Source organism: Rattus norvegicus, chromosome 6 (assembly GCF_036323735.1).
Source record: "Rattus norvegicus strain BN/NHsdMcwi chromosome 6, GRCr8, whole genome shotgun sequence".
In the NCBI taxonomy this organism is placed as follows: domain Eukaryota; kingdom Metazoa; phylum Chordata; class Mammalia; order Rodentia; family Muridae; genus Rattus; species Rattus norvegicus.
In genome coordinates this window covers 110,696,218-110,711,237 of record NC_086024.1, presented here as the reverse complement: position 1 = coordinate 110,711,237, position 15,020 = coordinate 110,696,218, and the positions used below count along the sequence as shown (strand labels likewise).

The 15,020-nt window shown below is 40.9% G+C and overlaps 1 protein-coding gene across 1 annotated transcript in view; it reads left to right on the top strand.

Moving 5' to 3' along the window:
* Nek9 (NIMA-related kinase 9) overlaps positions 1 to 15,020 on the top strand; it is a 40,480-nt gene that overhangs the window by 4,349 nt on the left and 21,111 nt on the right. The window contains exons 3-10 of the mRNA NM_001106747.2: positions 566 to 621; positions 1,181 to 1,251; positions 2,628 to 2,733; positions 4,878 to 5,009; positions 7,036 to 7,146; positions 9,163 to 9,227; positions 12,475 to 12,525; positions 13,784 to 13,976. Of these exons, the coding sequence (NP_001100217.2) occupies positions 566 to 621; positions 1,181 to 1,251; positions 2,628 to 2,733; positions 4,878 to 5,009; positions 7,036 to 7,146; positions 9,163 to 9,227; positions 12,475 to 12,525; positions 13,784 to 13,976 (785 nt within the window). The remainder of the gene's footprint in view (positions 1 to 565; positions 622 to 1,180; positions 1,252 to 2,627; positions 2,734 to 4,877; positions 5,010 to 7,035; positions 7,147 to 9,162; positions 9,228 to 12,474; positions 12,526 to 13,783; positions 13,977 to 15,020) is intronic.

The window sequence follows — 15,020 nt, the reverse complement described above, 5'->3', positions numbered from 1 at the left end:
ATTTATTCATAAATTGGAGCTGTAGATAGGAAATAAGATAAAATTGGCACTTATTTTACAGGAAGAAATGAGTAAAGTAATAAAACAACCTAGGAGAGACTCTCGATTTTAGGAAACATTTTTAGTACAAAGAAAATGTTGTTTATAAACACTGTATTTCTAAATCAGTAATCTACATAGGTGTAATCTACAGGTTCAGTAGTCACACTGACAAAATTGCTACAAAAATACTGAGCCTAGAAAAGAACACATTGGTTTTGAAGCTGTTTCCCTGGAGAGACATGAATGATCTTCACTCTCAGGTTTTGTTAAAGCTGAAACTTCCCATTTTTGTATTGAGCATCTTGTATTGGGGGAGGGAGACTTTTGACAAATATTTCTGACAGGAAGATGAAAAGAATTTTATATGTATGTAAAAAACACAGGAGGGAAGAAATAATTTCCTTTGAGAAGGAAAGAAAGAACCCTTCAATTCCTGATGTCACCTGTTAAAACCCCTATTAATACAGGCATCCAAGTGTGTGTCTCTATTGAGCAACTCAACCTGTTTTTTGTTCAATTGTAGGAGGGAACCTCTATGACAAAATCCTTCGTCAGAAGGACAAGTTGTTCGAAGAAGAGGTAATTTGTATGTGTGGCAGGAAGCTAGAATTATGTTTAATTCTGCATTCTGGTTCTGTCTTTACTCTTCCAACAATGAAGAGTGTTTTTTTCCTTTTGTTCAGACTCCTTCCAGGCTCTGAGTGATATTCATGAGAAAGGAAACCTCTAACAAGGAAGCTGTCTATAGCTGCTTCCTAACCGTTTTACCTCCACACCATGATTCACTATGGGCTTTCTTTCCTGGTTCTATTACTGCATACTGGTATGCCCAGTTTTCTGTACCTTTGCATTCTTCCTGGGGTTCTTTCCACAAGTCTGCTTTCCATACTGTATGTAATAATCTCGGAACTATTTTAGATGACCTGTGTTTTCTTTTTACCCTTACTACTTTTCTTTGCCTACTCAACCTACAAGCAAGGGCTATCAAGTTTAGCTGAGTTGTAACCTCTGGTTGCAGCTTCTTTGGCGCGTGTGTGTGTGTGTGTGTGTGTGTGTGTGTGTGTGTGTGTGTGTGTGTGTGTGTTTATTTAAATGGGGTTTTTGTTTCTAATCCAAATATAACATTTTGAATCTGCAGATGGTGGTGTGGTACCTTTTTCAGATTGTTTCAGCAGTGAGCTGTATCCATAAAGCTGGAATCCTCCATAGGTAATGTCTGAAAAAACACTTATTGATTGGACTCTTCTCTCCCAATCCAGTTCTACCCTAAGGACCTCCCACTAGCATGTTCATGTCAAGGTTTCCTCATTGATAATTAGGCAGAAGGAGTGAGTAAAGAAGGGTGGTATCTTTGATCTCTGAGGTTAACCCAGGTTTCTGGTCTAGGAAGAATCTCCTAGTAGCTGAGTAACTAAATACTTAGTTATTTTTTTTAGATGTACCTTAGAGCTGAGTTCATTGATTGTCAATGAAGCCCAGAAAGTGCTGTAAAGGGACTCACAGTAAATGTTTTCTCTGAGGAAAAGTAGTCGGCAATTGTTGTTAGTAGGCAAGTTTATTTTTATTTAAATACAAGCCTATTCATTTTATATGATTTTTCCAAGTCTTTATTTATAAAAATTTGGGGAGAAAAGTTACCATTCATTTCTTGCAATAGCAGAAAACCATTCTAACAACCCTTCCACCTCTCACTCTTCCTAAGCAAGTGACCATTGCTGTCAACCGATTATAATATACCAGAGTTTCTTTTAGTTGTTTGTCCGTTTAGTTGGACTGAATTTCTTTTTTTTAAAAAAAGATTTATTTATTCTATATGAGTACCCTGTAGCTGTCTTCAGACACACCAGAAGAGGCCATCAGATCCCATCACAGATGGTTGTGAGCCACCATGTGGTTGTTGGGAGTTGAACTCAGGACCTCTGGAAGAGCAGTCAGTGCTCTTGACCACTGAGCATCTCTCCAGCCCTGGACTGAAAGTCTGCCTACATTGCATGGTTGCTACTTCCTTTTTGAACATAGAGAAATGTGCTATTCTGGTTTCCTCACATGTTGTAATAAAAGAAGCCACAGTGTGAGCCACACAGGGATTGTGTTGTGTGTGATGAGTTCACCTTTAGAGAAGGGGCCAGCAGCTTATGTACACAACTGAGGCAGCCTCGAGTGTTGTTTCTGAGCATGCGGTCTCCTGGGCCTTAACAGACTGTTTGAAACTTTGACATCAACTATGCGTTAAGGTGTATAATTCAGGACCTAACTGGCAGCTGAAAAACACTAAACCTTCTAGGAATATGGTTCTCTGGAGCACTGTCCTGTCATCTGATTCCTCCCCCAGTGACATCAGTGATCTGGGAAACACTCCTTTGCTGGGCAGCTCTAGAGAGTGAAGATAGTTCTCTGCCCTTCTTTCCTAAGCCCCTTCTTCAGCCTTAAACTGGTGGTGAGCACTGCGTGGGGCATTCACAACCTGTGACAGGAACCAGGAGGTGCTAGCACTCCTTTTTATTCTGCTCAGATCTCAGGAAAAGTTCGGTGGGGAGGTTAGTTCATTGTTACAGGGACTTAATATAGTATATCTTCTTTTTCAGAGATATAAAGACATTAAATATTTTTCTGACCAAGGCAAATCTGATAAAGCTTGGAGACTATGGCCTAGCAAAGAAACTTAATTCTGAGTACTCTATGGCTGAAACAGTAAGTATAGTCTTTATCTCTTTTTTTTTTTTTTTGAAGTTTTTAAAAATACATGTTCATACATGTGTCTGCATATGTGTATATGCACCACATGAGTACAGGTGCCTACAGAGACCAGAAGAGGATATTGGGGTTCTAGGCAGTTGTGAGCCAACTAATGTGGGTGCTGGGAACAATATCTAGGTCCTCTGCAAGAGCTATGAATACTCTTAATCACAGGGCCATCTCTACAGCCCCCTAATACGTCTCTTTGTTTACTTTGTATGAGTACATATGATACATATGGAGGTTATAGGAAGACTTGTGGAAGTCACAGCCCTTTCTGCCATGTGGGTCCTGGGATCGAACTCAGGTTCTCGGGCTTGGCAGCAAGTGTCATTAGCTGCTGAGCCATACTACTTGATTTTAAAAGGATCATTAATTAAAAAGCAGACCTAAGATTGGAGAGTGATCTTACTCTTTAACATTAACACCTAAGTATTATATCTCTGGTTTTACAGTGCTCTATTCTTAAAAGAACATGGACATATAAATTATCAACTAACTTTATGCTAATGTTTTCTGATATTGAGACATGCCTGCAAACACTGTAGGCATCCAGACTTAAGAGTGTCTGTTCCAGGAACTCATTGTTTGTATGGTAATGGCCAATTGAACTTCTAAAGAAGCAATTCTTTCCATAGAGATTTTTTTCTGCTAAAACCCAAGATTTTACTGTTAACTTTTAGCTAGTTAAATACAATAAGGAAATGATACAAAATGTACAAATGCCATTTAAGCCTTTGACGGTTGTGCTTTGCTAACTAAAGATGCCTGTGTTTTCAGAAGTGGTGTAGTTAATAGACACAACATTCTGATTTTCCTACCTTTGTGTTCTCTATTGAGGTTCTGACATCTGTGTAGCCCAGGTAAGCCTTGACCAAGACATCCTCCTGCCTCAATGGTAGAACTACAGGTGTGTCCCCCTCTATGTCCAACTTTCAAAAACCATTCTTGTAGATTTTTTTGAAAGAGGGCCTCAGACCCTCTCCGTAGCCAAGATCTTGATCTGGATCTGGATCTAGCCATTGATCTTCTGCTTCTGTCTCCCAGGTGCTGGGCTTACAGGCATTAATTACCACTGTGCCTAGCTCGGAGCCTGCTTTTGTTGTTTTGGATTTTGTTGTTTATGTGTAATGGTGTTTTGCCAGAGCAAGTGTCACACCAGAAGGTGTCGGATCTGCAGGGACTGGAGTTATAAACAATTGTCTTTTTTTTTTTTTACAAAGAATTATTATATATATACATATATGTGTATATATAATATATGAGTACACCCCCAAATTGGTAAACTTTTAAGTGTGTCTCTATTAGCCAGGGTTCTCTATAGGATCAGGACTAATAAGGTGGTTCTGTATTAAAAGGAGACTTGTTAGAGTGATGTACAAGCTGCGCTCTAGCTAGCCCAGTGGTGGCTGTGTCCTAAAAGAACAGCCTCAAGGCTGGATGTCTGTGTTGGAGCTCTGAAAAGGTGGACTCTAATACCAAGGAAGGGACGCCTCCAAAGTAAGAGAGACAAGCTTGCCAGCAAGAGGAGGGCAAACAGGCAACAAGTAAAAGCTTCCTTCTATTGTGTGCTGCCCCTGAACAGTGAACTCACACTTTGGGTCGGTCTTCGGATCTCAATGATCTGGGTGTAGGATGGGTGTTTCTATGTCAAATGATCCAATCAAGAAAAATTCTCACAGGTGTGCCCTGCTGCTTGGGGTTTAGATGATTCCAAATGTGATCAAGTTGTCAAGCAAAATTAGCCATTACAGTCTCTTAGCCGCTTGAAGTCTGGAGTAGACCTTGAATGGGTAAAGTCTGTGTGAGGCCTGAACCACTGAACTTAGTCTTCCAAGTTATCCATGTGCTTTCCCAAAAGTTGCCCTTTAGTAAGTGGCCCAGGAGATTTGCTAAGAATACTGCTTCTCCTGTTGTGCAGGGCTGGCCCTCTATCCTCCTCTTGAGTCCTTGAGTTGGCATCATCTCACAAAACACTTTTGCAACCTGCTAATGGTTACCACTAATTCCTCTAACTCTTAATTTACCTGTTGAAATGGTTTTATAGTTACCCAAGGAAAAACATTAATTCTGTATTTTTTGTTGTTTCTGTTGTTTAGCTTGTGGGCACTCCATATTACATGTCTCCAGAGCTCTGCCAAGGAGTAAAGTATAATTTCAAGTCTGATATCTGGGCAGTTGGCTGTGTCATTTTTGAACTGCTTACTCTGAAAAGAACATTTGATGCTACAGTAAGTTGCGTTTTGCCTTTTCTGTTAATGTGGTAGGTGTTAAACTGAATCAGCTTCAATTATTCCTGAGATCTTGATTTCCTGAGCAGAAATCACCTGTAGTAAAAATGAAAGAAAGAATGACTGAATGAATGAATGGCCTATAGTTAGACCCTGTGTTATAGAGTATTATTAAAATGCCATAGACCAGGTTTATCTGCAACTTGAATTCCTCTGTTGAGATGGACATAAGCAAGCAGTTGAAGCACTGGGCTTAGATTTGTTGACTATAATTTTAAAAGTATCTAGAACAGTGGTTCTCAACCTGTGGGTGGGGTCTAATGACTCTTTCACGGGGGTCAAATATTAGATATCCTGCATATCAGATATTTACAATTCATAACAGTAGTAAAATTACAGTTATGAATTAACAACTAAATAATTTTATGATTGGGGTGTCCACACGTGAGGAACTGTGTTAAAGAAGGGTCACAGCATTAGGACAGTTGAGAGCCACTGATGTAGTGTCATTCGTATGATGCTGTAATCTGCAAAACCCAGGGCCCTGCGCTTGCTAGGCAAGCGCTCTACCACTGAGCTAAATCCCCAACCCCAACTACATTAGTTTTGTTTTTAAGCTGAGGCATGTTATGTATAACAACTATCAAAGTATTTTGAAACATCACACACTTCCTAAGTAAAGATTGTCTTTGCTTTTATGAACAGCAAATCTTTTTCTTTTCTTTTAAGCCTAATGTAAAAACAAAACAAAAACAAACTTTTCTCAAACTTAAATTTGCATTCAGAATCATTTGGGCATCTTATTAAAATACAGATTCTGTTTGAGCAGGTCGGGATGGGATAAGCCATGTTCTGTGTTTCTAACAAGCTCCTAAATGCTGCTGTTGGCTGTATTCCATGGGCCACACGAGGTGTTTTGTTGTCATTGTTGTTTTGGTTTAGTTTGGTTTTGGTTTTTGAGACAGGGTTTCTCTATGTATCCCTGGCTGTCCTGGAACTCACTCTATAAATCAGGCTGTCCTCAGACCTGTCTCTGCCTCTCCAGTGCTGGGATTAAAGGCATATGCCGCCGCCACCCAGCTGATGCCTTATGGGGTTTTTTTTTTGTACTACCTGTAATTTTGAGCAAGTTGTTTTATATGTCTGAGCCCCATTTTTCTTGTGTACAAAATAATAATGCTAATAACTTATTTACATTATATTTATAAAGATGAAAAGATACATGTAATATGCCTGTCTGGTTTGCAGTAGTTCCTCAATAAGATGGTGGTGGTTCTGTTACACTGCTGTTAACTGCTATCTCATTTTAAGATACTTTGTGAATTTTTTGCTGGAGGCAAATTAGCAAGGGAATTGCAGGAAACCAAGCATGCTTAATCATGTTTCTTTCTGTGAGAGGTGGGCAAGGTCTCACAGAGCAGGCTGGCCTACTCACTATTTACCCAGGGGTGAAGTTGATCTCCTGGTCGCCTTGCCTCTGCTCCCCTATTCCTTTATACCTGACGATCTTTTTCTTTTTCTTGAGATTGAACTGAAAGGTGAGGTTATAATGTATTCCAAGGAACACACTGTTGGCTACACCCTCCTAGTTTTGATCGCTGTCTTAGGATTCCCTTCCTTCCATCTAATAGCAGTGTGTTCCCTTCTTCCTGACACATACTAATAGTCCTAAGATGAAATCAGCTAATAAAAACTGTTGCCACTTCTCTGAATAGTCACAGATACCTCTGGGCCCCTGCTGGGTAGAGATAATGCTCTTTTTTTTAAATTGTTAATTATTTTATTTATAAGGGTATTTTGCCTGCATGTATGACTGCCACATGAGTGCCCGGTGTCTGCAGAGGTCAGAAGACAGTGTTGGATCCTCTGGAATAGGAGTAACACATAGTTACTGAACCAGTGTGTGGGTGCTGGGGATTGAACCTGGGTCCTCTAGAAAAGCAGCCAGTGCTCTTTAACCTCTGAGCCACCCCTCAAGCCCACTAATGCTATCTTTATATAACCAGTAGTCATCCTTTTCTTCTAGAACCCACTCAACCTGTGTGTGAAGATTGTGCAGGGTATCCGGGCCATGGAAGTCGACTCTAGTCAGTATTCTTTGGGGCTCATCCAGTTGGTGCATGCATGCCTCGACCAGGTAGGCCTGATGCATTCATCTGTTTCATAGCCTCAGCATTTGGGCAATGACATAGATGTGAAACACACAAAACCACATCTGCCTCCTACAGCTTGTCTGTCCTGTGACAGACAAACATTGGTAATCTGTAATACCTGTGTGCTTTAGCAAACAAAGTCTTGTTCTGTTTTTAAATTTGTTTGTTTGTTTGTTATGTACATTGGTGTTTTGCCTGCATGAGGGAGTCAGATCTCCTGGAACTGAAGTTACAGACAGTTGTGAGCCTCCATGTAGGTGCTGGAATTGGAAATCGAATCCAGGTCGTCTGGAAGAGCAACCAGTACTCTTAACCACTGAGTGGTCTCTCCAGCCCTTATTTTTTTCTAATTTAAAACTATGTAATTATAAGATGACTTTTAACATCTACATTGTATTCCTTTTTTTTTTTTTTTTTATGGTCAAGTTTTGTTTTCTGTCTTTTTTAAACAGGGTTTGTCACTGCACAGCTCTGGCTTGGCCTTGAACTTGCTGTGGTTCTGGCCTCAGCTTCCTGAGTGCTGAGACCGTGTGAGTGTGAGTGCATCACACCTTGTAGGAGCCTAGCTGGCTTTATAAAACTATAGTCAGGTAGAATAAATTCTTAACATAAAAAATATGTAGCTATATCAAAGTTTCTTTTTTAATTATTTTTATTTTATGTACCTTGATGATTTGACTGCATATATGTGTGCGTGAGGGTGTTGGGTCCCCTGGAACAGGAGTTACAGACAGATGTGAGCTGCCATGTGGGCACTGGGAACTGAATCTCTAGAAGAGCAGTTTCATAACTGTATTCAGTTCTGCTGATGGTACGGGCACAAAGCCACTAGCATCAGATTCACCCGTTGCAGATCTTAGAAGGAAAAAGATAATTCCTGGGCCCTACTCCAGACTGCAGAGTCTCCATATAAAACCCAGACATCTCTCTTTACGAGTGTCCCAGGTGACGAGACGCTTATGTCTAGGCTTTGAAAGTCACTGCCTTAACTGAACTGTTGTGGGGGGCATATTGTACAAACCCTCATTCATGTGCAGTGTTTGTAATAACAAGACACACAATAAACATTAAATATGAAGTGCAATGTCAGAAAAAATAATTTTTGCGAGACAAAATCTCATTATGTACCCTTGACTGGCCAGGAACTTGCTGTATGGATCAGGCTGGCCTTGAATCACAAAGACTCTCCTGCCTCTGCCTCCTGAGTGCTGAGATTAAAAGTGTTCCACCACACTGACAATATATTAATATTTTTATTCAAGATTTTTTCTTTTTCGAGAATTTTATACATGGGTACTAACTACATTACTCCTGCTTTTCTTTCCCTCTCAAGCTCCTCCCACATCCCTCCTCCCCAGTTCTTGATTTCTCCTTTAATTATTATTGTTACATCTATATAGACATGTGCATACTCATATATGTACACATGTATAGAACCTACAGAGTCCAGGTTCTTGAAGCAAAGGAAGACTGCATTGTTCCTTGTTGTATAAAATAGTATTGGGGCTGAGAGATAGCTTAGCAGATAAGAGCACCAGGTGCTTCTCCAGAGGACCCAGCTTTAATCCCAGCACCCACATAGTGGCTCACAACTATGTGTTACTCTTTTACTGGAGGACCCAGCAGTCTTTTCTTTATGTAGTGTGTCGAGGGCTGACTAGGTTCGAACAACATGTAGGAGCTTATTTGTGGAGGAAACTGCTTCTTCCTTATTCAGCAGCCATTGACTACTTTATCTAGAGCTGGGGTCATGTGGAATTTCCCCTGTCCTCATTGGCAGGTCAACTGGTGATGTCATCATGCTGTTCTTTTTCAGCAGCCATATTAATAGAGTTCGTGGGACATATCAACGAGCATTCTGACTTCTCATTTTAGAATAATTTTAATTATAAATATATATTATAAACAATTATAAATAAAATTAAAAAGACTTTATTTTTAAATTGGTTCCCATATTACCCATTCACTTTAAAAGAAAACGAACCTTTTTTACTGTTTAGGATCCTGAGCGGAGACCCACTGCAGATGCACTTCTGGATCTCCCCCTTCTCAGGAAACGTAGGAGGTAATCCACAAAGAAATCACTTCATCCAGAGATGGTTGAGAGTACTCAAGGAAGGGCCTGTTTCCTTCCCCAACACTCTGCTCTCATTGCTTAAGGGTACCTCCTTGCTTTTACCTCTTTAACTATTTATTCTGGGTTTGTCCTGATAGGACCCAAGAGCTCTCTGTTCCTCCACACCTGTGCAGGTTTTAATTCTACAGTTGAGGCGTTGGTATCCTTAGATTTGCATTTAGGGACTTGGGGTGGGTTGTTTTGTTTTGTTTGAGACAAGACCTTGCTCTGTAACCCAGACTAACATCAAACTTGCCATTCTCCTGCCTCAGCTTCTCAAGTACTGATATTATAGGCATACATCAGCCTATTTTTAGTTTTTGAGGAACCTCCATACCATTTTCCATGACATATAGTATTTTATATCACCACCAACGGTATGTGAGTTCCTGTTTCTCTACATCTTGCCAGTAAGTGTTCCTTTTTAGCCTTTTAGTGATAGTCTTGTAATTGGGGCAAGAACATCTCCCCTGGCTTTGGTGTGCTTTCTCTGATCATGGTTGAACATTTGGGACATGCTTCCGCAGAGTCTGTTTAAATCACCATTTTAAAATGGGGTTAGGTTTGTTTTCTTTTAATCGAGGAGTATCCCTGTGTTCAGGAGATTGGCTCCTCCTCAGATGGCGTTGCCCATATTCCCTCCTGCTCTGCAGCTGCTGCTTCATGCTGTTGTTCCCCAAGCTGCACAGAAGCTTTGGACTGTGATGTCTCCCATGTTTCTACTATACTCTCAGTGCCTACTTCATGCCCTGAAGCTTTTTTCCTATATTTTCTTCTAATCATTCTATAGTTTGGGGTACATTGAAACTTTTGTTCCATAACTAATTTTTCCGGTTTCTAGTTTTGTTTATTTTCTTAAAATTAATTTTTTAATTTTTGTTTTATATATATGTTTTGCTTATATGTATGTATGCACCACATGCATACCTGGTGCCCAAAGAGTCCAGGTATGGGCAACAACTGCCCTTTGACTGGAGTTAGCAATGGTTGTAAACTGCCTGCCCTATGGGCACAGAAGCCAAAGCCCTGGCTCATGTAAGAGCAGGAAGTGCTCTTAACCACTGAGCTATCCCTCCAGTCCCCTTTGTTTTATTATATTTCTAGACTATCTTTTATGTATTCTTGGATAATTTCATACATACACACAATATGTCTTGATCATTTTCACCCCACACTCCTCGCTTTCACATTCCCAGAAGCCCCCAGCACTTCCCCTCCACCATCATGTTGGCTTACATTTTTATAACCCATTGAATCTTAATCAGTACTGCCTGTGGGATGTTAACTGATCCTGCTGACTTGCTCTTGTACAGGTAACTGTAACCTTAGGGAGTTATGGGAGCAGTAGCCATGTGGTGTTCTCTTCCCCATCATCCAGCTCCTGCATGTTCTCCACCTCTATTCCCCAGTGTGCCCTGAGCCTTGCTGTTTTATAGCCAGTGTTTTAATATCTAGAATTTTGTGACATTCCCACATACAGCCTGAGAGCTTCTATTTTGTTCTGTGCATATTCAGGCACTATTCTCATTTGGGACTCATTAAGCATATTTAATTTTTTATCTAGCTTATTTCTCAACAATATAATCATGGCTTTACTCTCCAACTGAAAAAATTCAATTAATTTTTAATTGAATTTTTTATTTTGTACTTTGTACTTCAATTGTAAAATATAAGATGCTGTACTCTAGGCAGAGAAGAATAATAGAATGAGAAGCATAGATACAGAAAGTTGTGTAAAACACTCTGCAAACACAAGATTTTATTTGGCTACCACTAGTGGTTCTAGACCTGGCCAAACTGTCTTAAGAGCTTTTAAAAATTATTGATGCCTGTGAAATACTGTAGTCAATTCATAGATTTATTCAGAGCTATGAGCCTGTCTAGAATATGGGTTACAAAGAAAAGGAGCTGGAGAGATGGCTCAGTGGTTAAGAGCACTGACTGCTCTTCCAGAGGTCCTGAGTTCAAATCCCAGCAACCACATGGTGGCTCACAACCATCTGTAATGGGATCCGATGCCCTCTTCTGGTGTGTCTGAAGACAGCTACTTATAGATAATAAATAAATAAATCTTTAAAAAAAAAAAACAAAGAAAAGAAAGAAGAAAGAAGGATCAGGATGTTTGAATGACAAGCTTAATTCAAAAGAGAGTGCACGGGCTGGAGAGATAACCACTCACTGCTTTTGCAGGATCTAAGATCAGTTCCAGCACTCACTCCAGGCAGCTCACAGGCACCAAGCCCTGGGGAATCTTGACTCCTCTGGCCTCTGCTAGCACCTGCACTCATATGCATGCGCGTGTGCTTTCTCTCTCTCTCTCTCTCTCTCTCTCTCTCTCTCTCTCTCTCTCTCTCTCTCTAAAATATGTCTGAAGAAAAGAGAGAGTACACAAGGATTACAAGGATTAGTTGTTTGTAGAGGACAGTAATGTGATGAGAGGGCTGCCCATAGAATTTACACAGTAGAAATGTCATTAGTCCTTAGGTTGGTTTAGGACGTAAGGACTGATTGGGATGCTTATGAGCAAGGCACCGGAAGACACTACTATATTTATGAGTCACATGGGAAGCAAAGCTGTGCAGAACTAAGGTAGTAAGACTGGACAGGAAGGGTAGCAAACTAAGTACAGTGATTGAATATAATGGTGTACAGCTATAATCCCTGCACCTGGAAGACAAAGGCAGGAGATTACAAGTTCAAAACTATAGATTCTGCATAGACAGTTAAAGATACTGTCTATGCAGAATCTATAAAAGGCACAGTGAAGAAAGGGAGAAGAGAGAGATGACTGAAGTTGATTAGGAGAGAATGAAGGAGTGTTGTCAGTTACAAAAATAGGGAAGTCAGGAAGAAAAGCTGGCTTGGCAGAAAGATAGCAAGCCCAGGGTTGGAGATGCTGAGTTTGTTAGTTGGTGGGCAGACCACATGGAGACGTCTGTCGTGTGCATCAGAGACTCTGAAGGCTCCCTGTTCCAGTCCAGTCCATTTCTCATACGTACAAAGCAAAGACCTGCTGCCCTTTGTGTTTGACAAGTCAGACAGTGTCAGGCCTGTGTAACTCAGTGTTTTGGGTTGCTTTCCTAAATGTTGGAGGATGCATGCATATGTTTATACTTAGTTCATGAAATGTATTAAAGGGGCATGGTTGCAATGTACCTGGTATTTTACTCATGTAACTTTATTTGTCTTTTGGTAGAGAGATGGAAGAAAAAGTCACTCTGCTTAATGCACCTACAAAGAGACCCAGGTAATGCTCAAGAAATAGTGTGGAAATGCATGTGGAAACAGTATGTATCTTCAGTGTGTGATATGGAGGCTGACTTGATTCTGTGCATTATTTGATCTTACAGTCTGCGCTGTCAGTTTAGGAGCCAACATCAGCTTAAATGTCAGATAGTCCTTTCTTTCCTTATTACTTTTTAAGATTTGTTTGTGGATTGTATGCATGCAGGTGCCTTCAAAGACTAGAACAGGGCATTGGATCCCCTAGAGCTGGATTTGCAGGCACTTGTGAGCCATGTGGCAGGGTTGCTGGGAGGGGTCCACTGAAAGAGCAGTATATCTAAGCCATCCCTTCAGCCCCTACTGAGTATTTTTGTTGTTTTGTTATGTTTTTTAAATGTTTATGGCTGTTTCACCTGCACACATGTCAGTATATGTGTGGGTCTGGTCTCTACAGAAGCCAGAAGAAGACATCAGTCCCTGGAACTGGAGTTTGAGCTGCCACTAGGTGCTGAGACTCAAACTCAGGTCCTCTGGAAAAGCAGACAGTTTTCTTAGTCTCTAAGCCATCTCTGTAGCCCCAAATAGTCTTTTCTGAGAAGAAGAAAGCCATCATTTCCTCTAACAATAAAGTGGATGGTATTCCCATGATTGTTGAAAAGTGGAGCTGGTATGGACTGGCTGGGATTTGCTCTAGCTGAGCTGTGATGAACTGTCTTAGCTGGGCTTGGGAAAGCCTCTTTTAAGAGAGGATTGAGGGGGGTTGTGGATTTAGCTCAGTGGTAGAGCGCTTGCCTAGCAAGCGCAAGGCCCTGGGTTCGGTCCCCAGCTCCGAAAAAAAAGAAAAAAAAAAAAAAAGAGAGAGAGAGGATTGAGGGCTGAAAAGATGGCTCAGCAGTTAGGAGCACTGACTGCTCTTCCGGAGGTCCTAAGTTCAATTCCCAACAACCACATGGTGGCTCACAACCATCTGTAATGAGATCTGATGCCCTCTTCTGTGTCTGAAGACAGTGACAGTGTACTCATACATGCAAAATGAATAAATAATTTTTTTTAAAAAAAGAGAGGATTGAAAGAACATAATTTCTCATGTCCAGATTGGTAGTTTTTCTAAGGGAATAAACTTTTTTTTTTTTAAAGAAGGGATTTACTTAGCCCACACTGCTTTTATTATGTGGCCTCAAGTCCAAGGTTTCTTATATACTAGACAAGCACTGAGCTACATTCCAAGTCTTCTTTGAAACCATCATTATGTTAAATGTGCTTTTCGGGATTGCTGGCAGGTCAAGCACTGTGACTGAAGCACCCATTGCTGTGGTAACATCTCGAACCAGTGAAGTCTATGTTTGGGGTGGTGGAAAATCCACACCTCAGAAATTGGATGTCATCAAGAGTGGCTGTAGTGCTCGACAGGTGTGCGCAGGGAACACCCACTTTGCTGTGGTCACCGTGGAGAAGGAACTATATACCTGGGTGGTAAGTAGAGTGGTCTATAAGCCCTGTTGTTTCTGGGCTCCGGCTGTGTAGGCCTTCTGTTAGCTGTCCTTGTGCTGTCGGAATGAGGTGATAGAACATGATCCTGTGAAAGTAGCTCCATTCCCAGACATTGTAGTCACCTGTGAATGGTTTTAGATGAAAGAATGAGAGAGGAAAAGAAAAACGTGAGAGCCTTGGGTCTGAGTTCAGAAGACTGGGCTGACTGTCATGAACAAGTAGATGATTTCTGTCAGGAAACTGCAAGCCCCTTGTTTACGGATAAAATGCTAAGGCTCTCCCATTGTCGCTCTCTGAATTCTGCTCTGGCATTCGTTGTGTGGTGCTGTGGTTTATTGTTGTGCACCACCAACATGTTTTCTGCCTCGTCCAGATCTGCTACTCTCCTCACTCACCTGTAGTTCAGGTTTCTTCTTTGCCACTCATTAGCATGGGTCTTGAACAAATGACTTATAAACTGATAAAATAAACAAACACCTCTTGCCCTCCTGGGTGACCTCTCTGCAACACCTAGCATCATTAATTGACTGTTCCCTCTAAGCTCTATTGTCACTTGGCTTCCTGTTTGATTGCTGTGCCTCTGTAGGTACATTTCAGGCTACCAGCCTCACTCTGCCCCTGCTTCCTTTCTGAGGGAGCCCTTCTATTTTCAGTGGCTTCAGCTCTTGCATGGGTGCAAGTATTTGTCTTATCCCCTACTTTTCCTCCATTGGATGAGAATAGACAATGAGTAATTGTGAAATGTTTAAAAAAAAAAAAAAAGTGACTTGGCCTCTGTTAACAGTGATGGCCTGTGGTTATTTCCTAAACCTTATCCCCTGAAGAACTAGCTTAGAGTAGCTACCAGAAATGGAAGTAATGCCTTACAGCTGTTTATAGTAAAGGACTTATGTCTGAGTGAGTGCATGGAAAGAATTGTTATAGCTAAGAAACTGCTACAAAGCTATGAGGACTGTTTTTACCACCATATAGCACTTCTGCCAGGAGCCATCAAGGAGAAGCTAAAAGCTAGCAGGTGATCTTCCT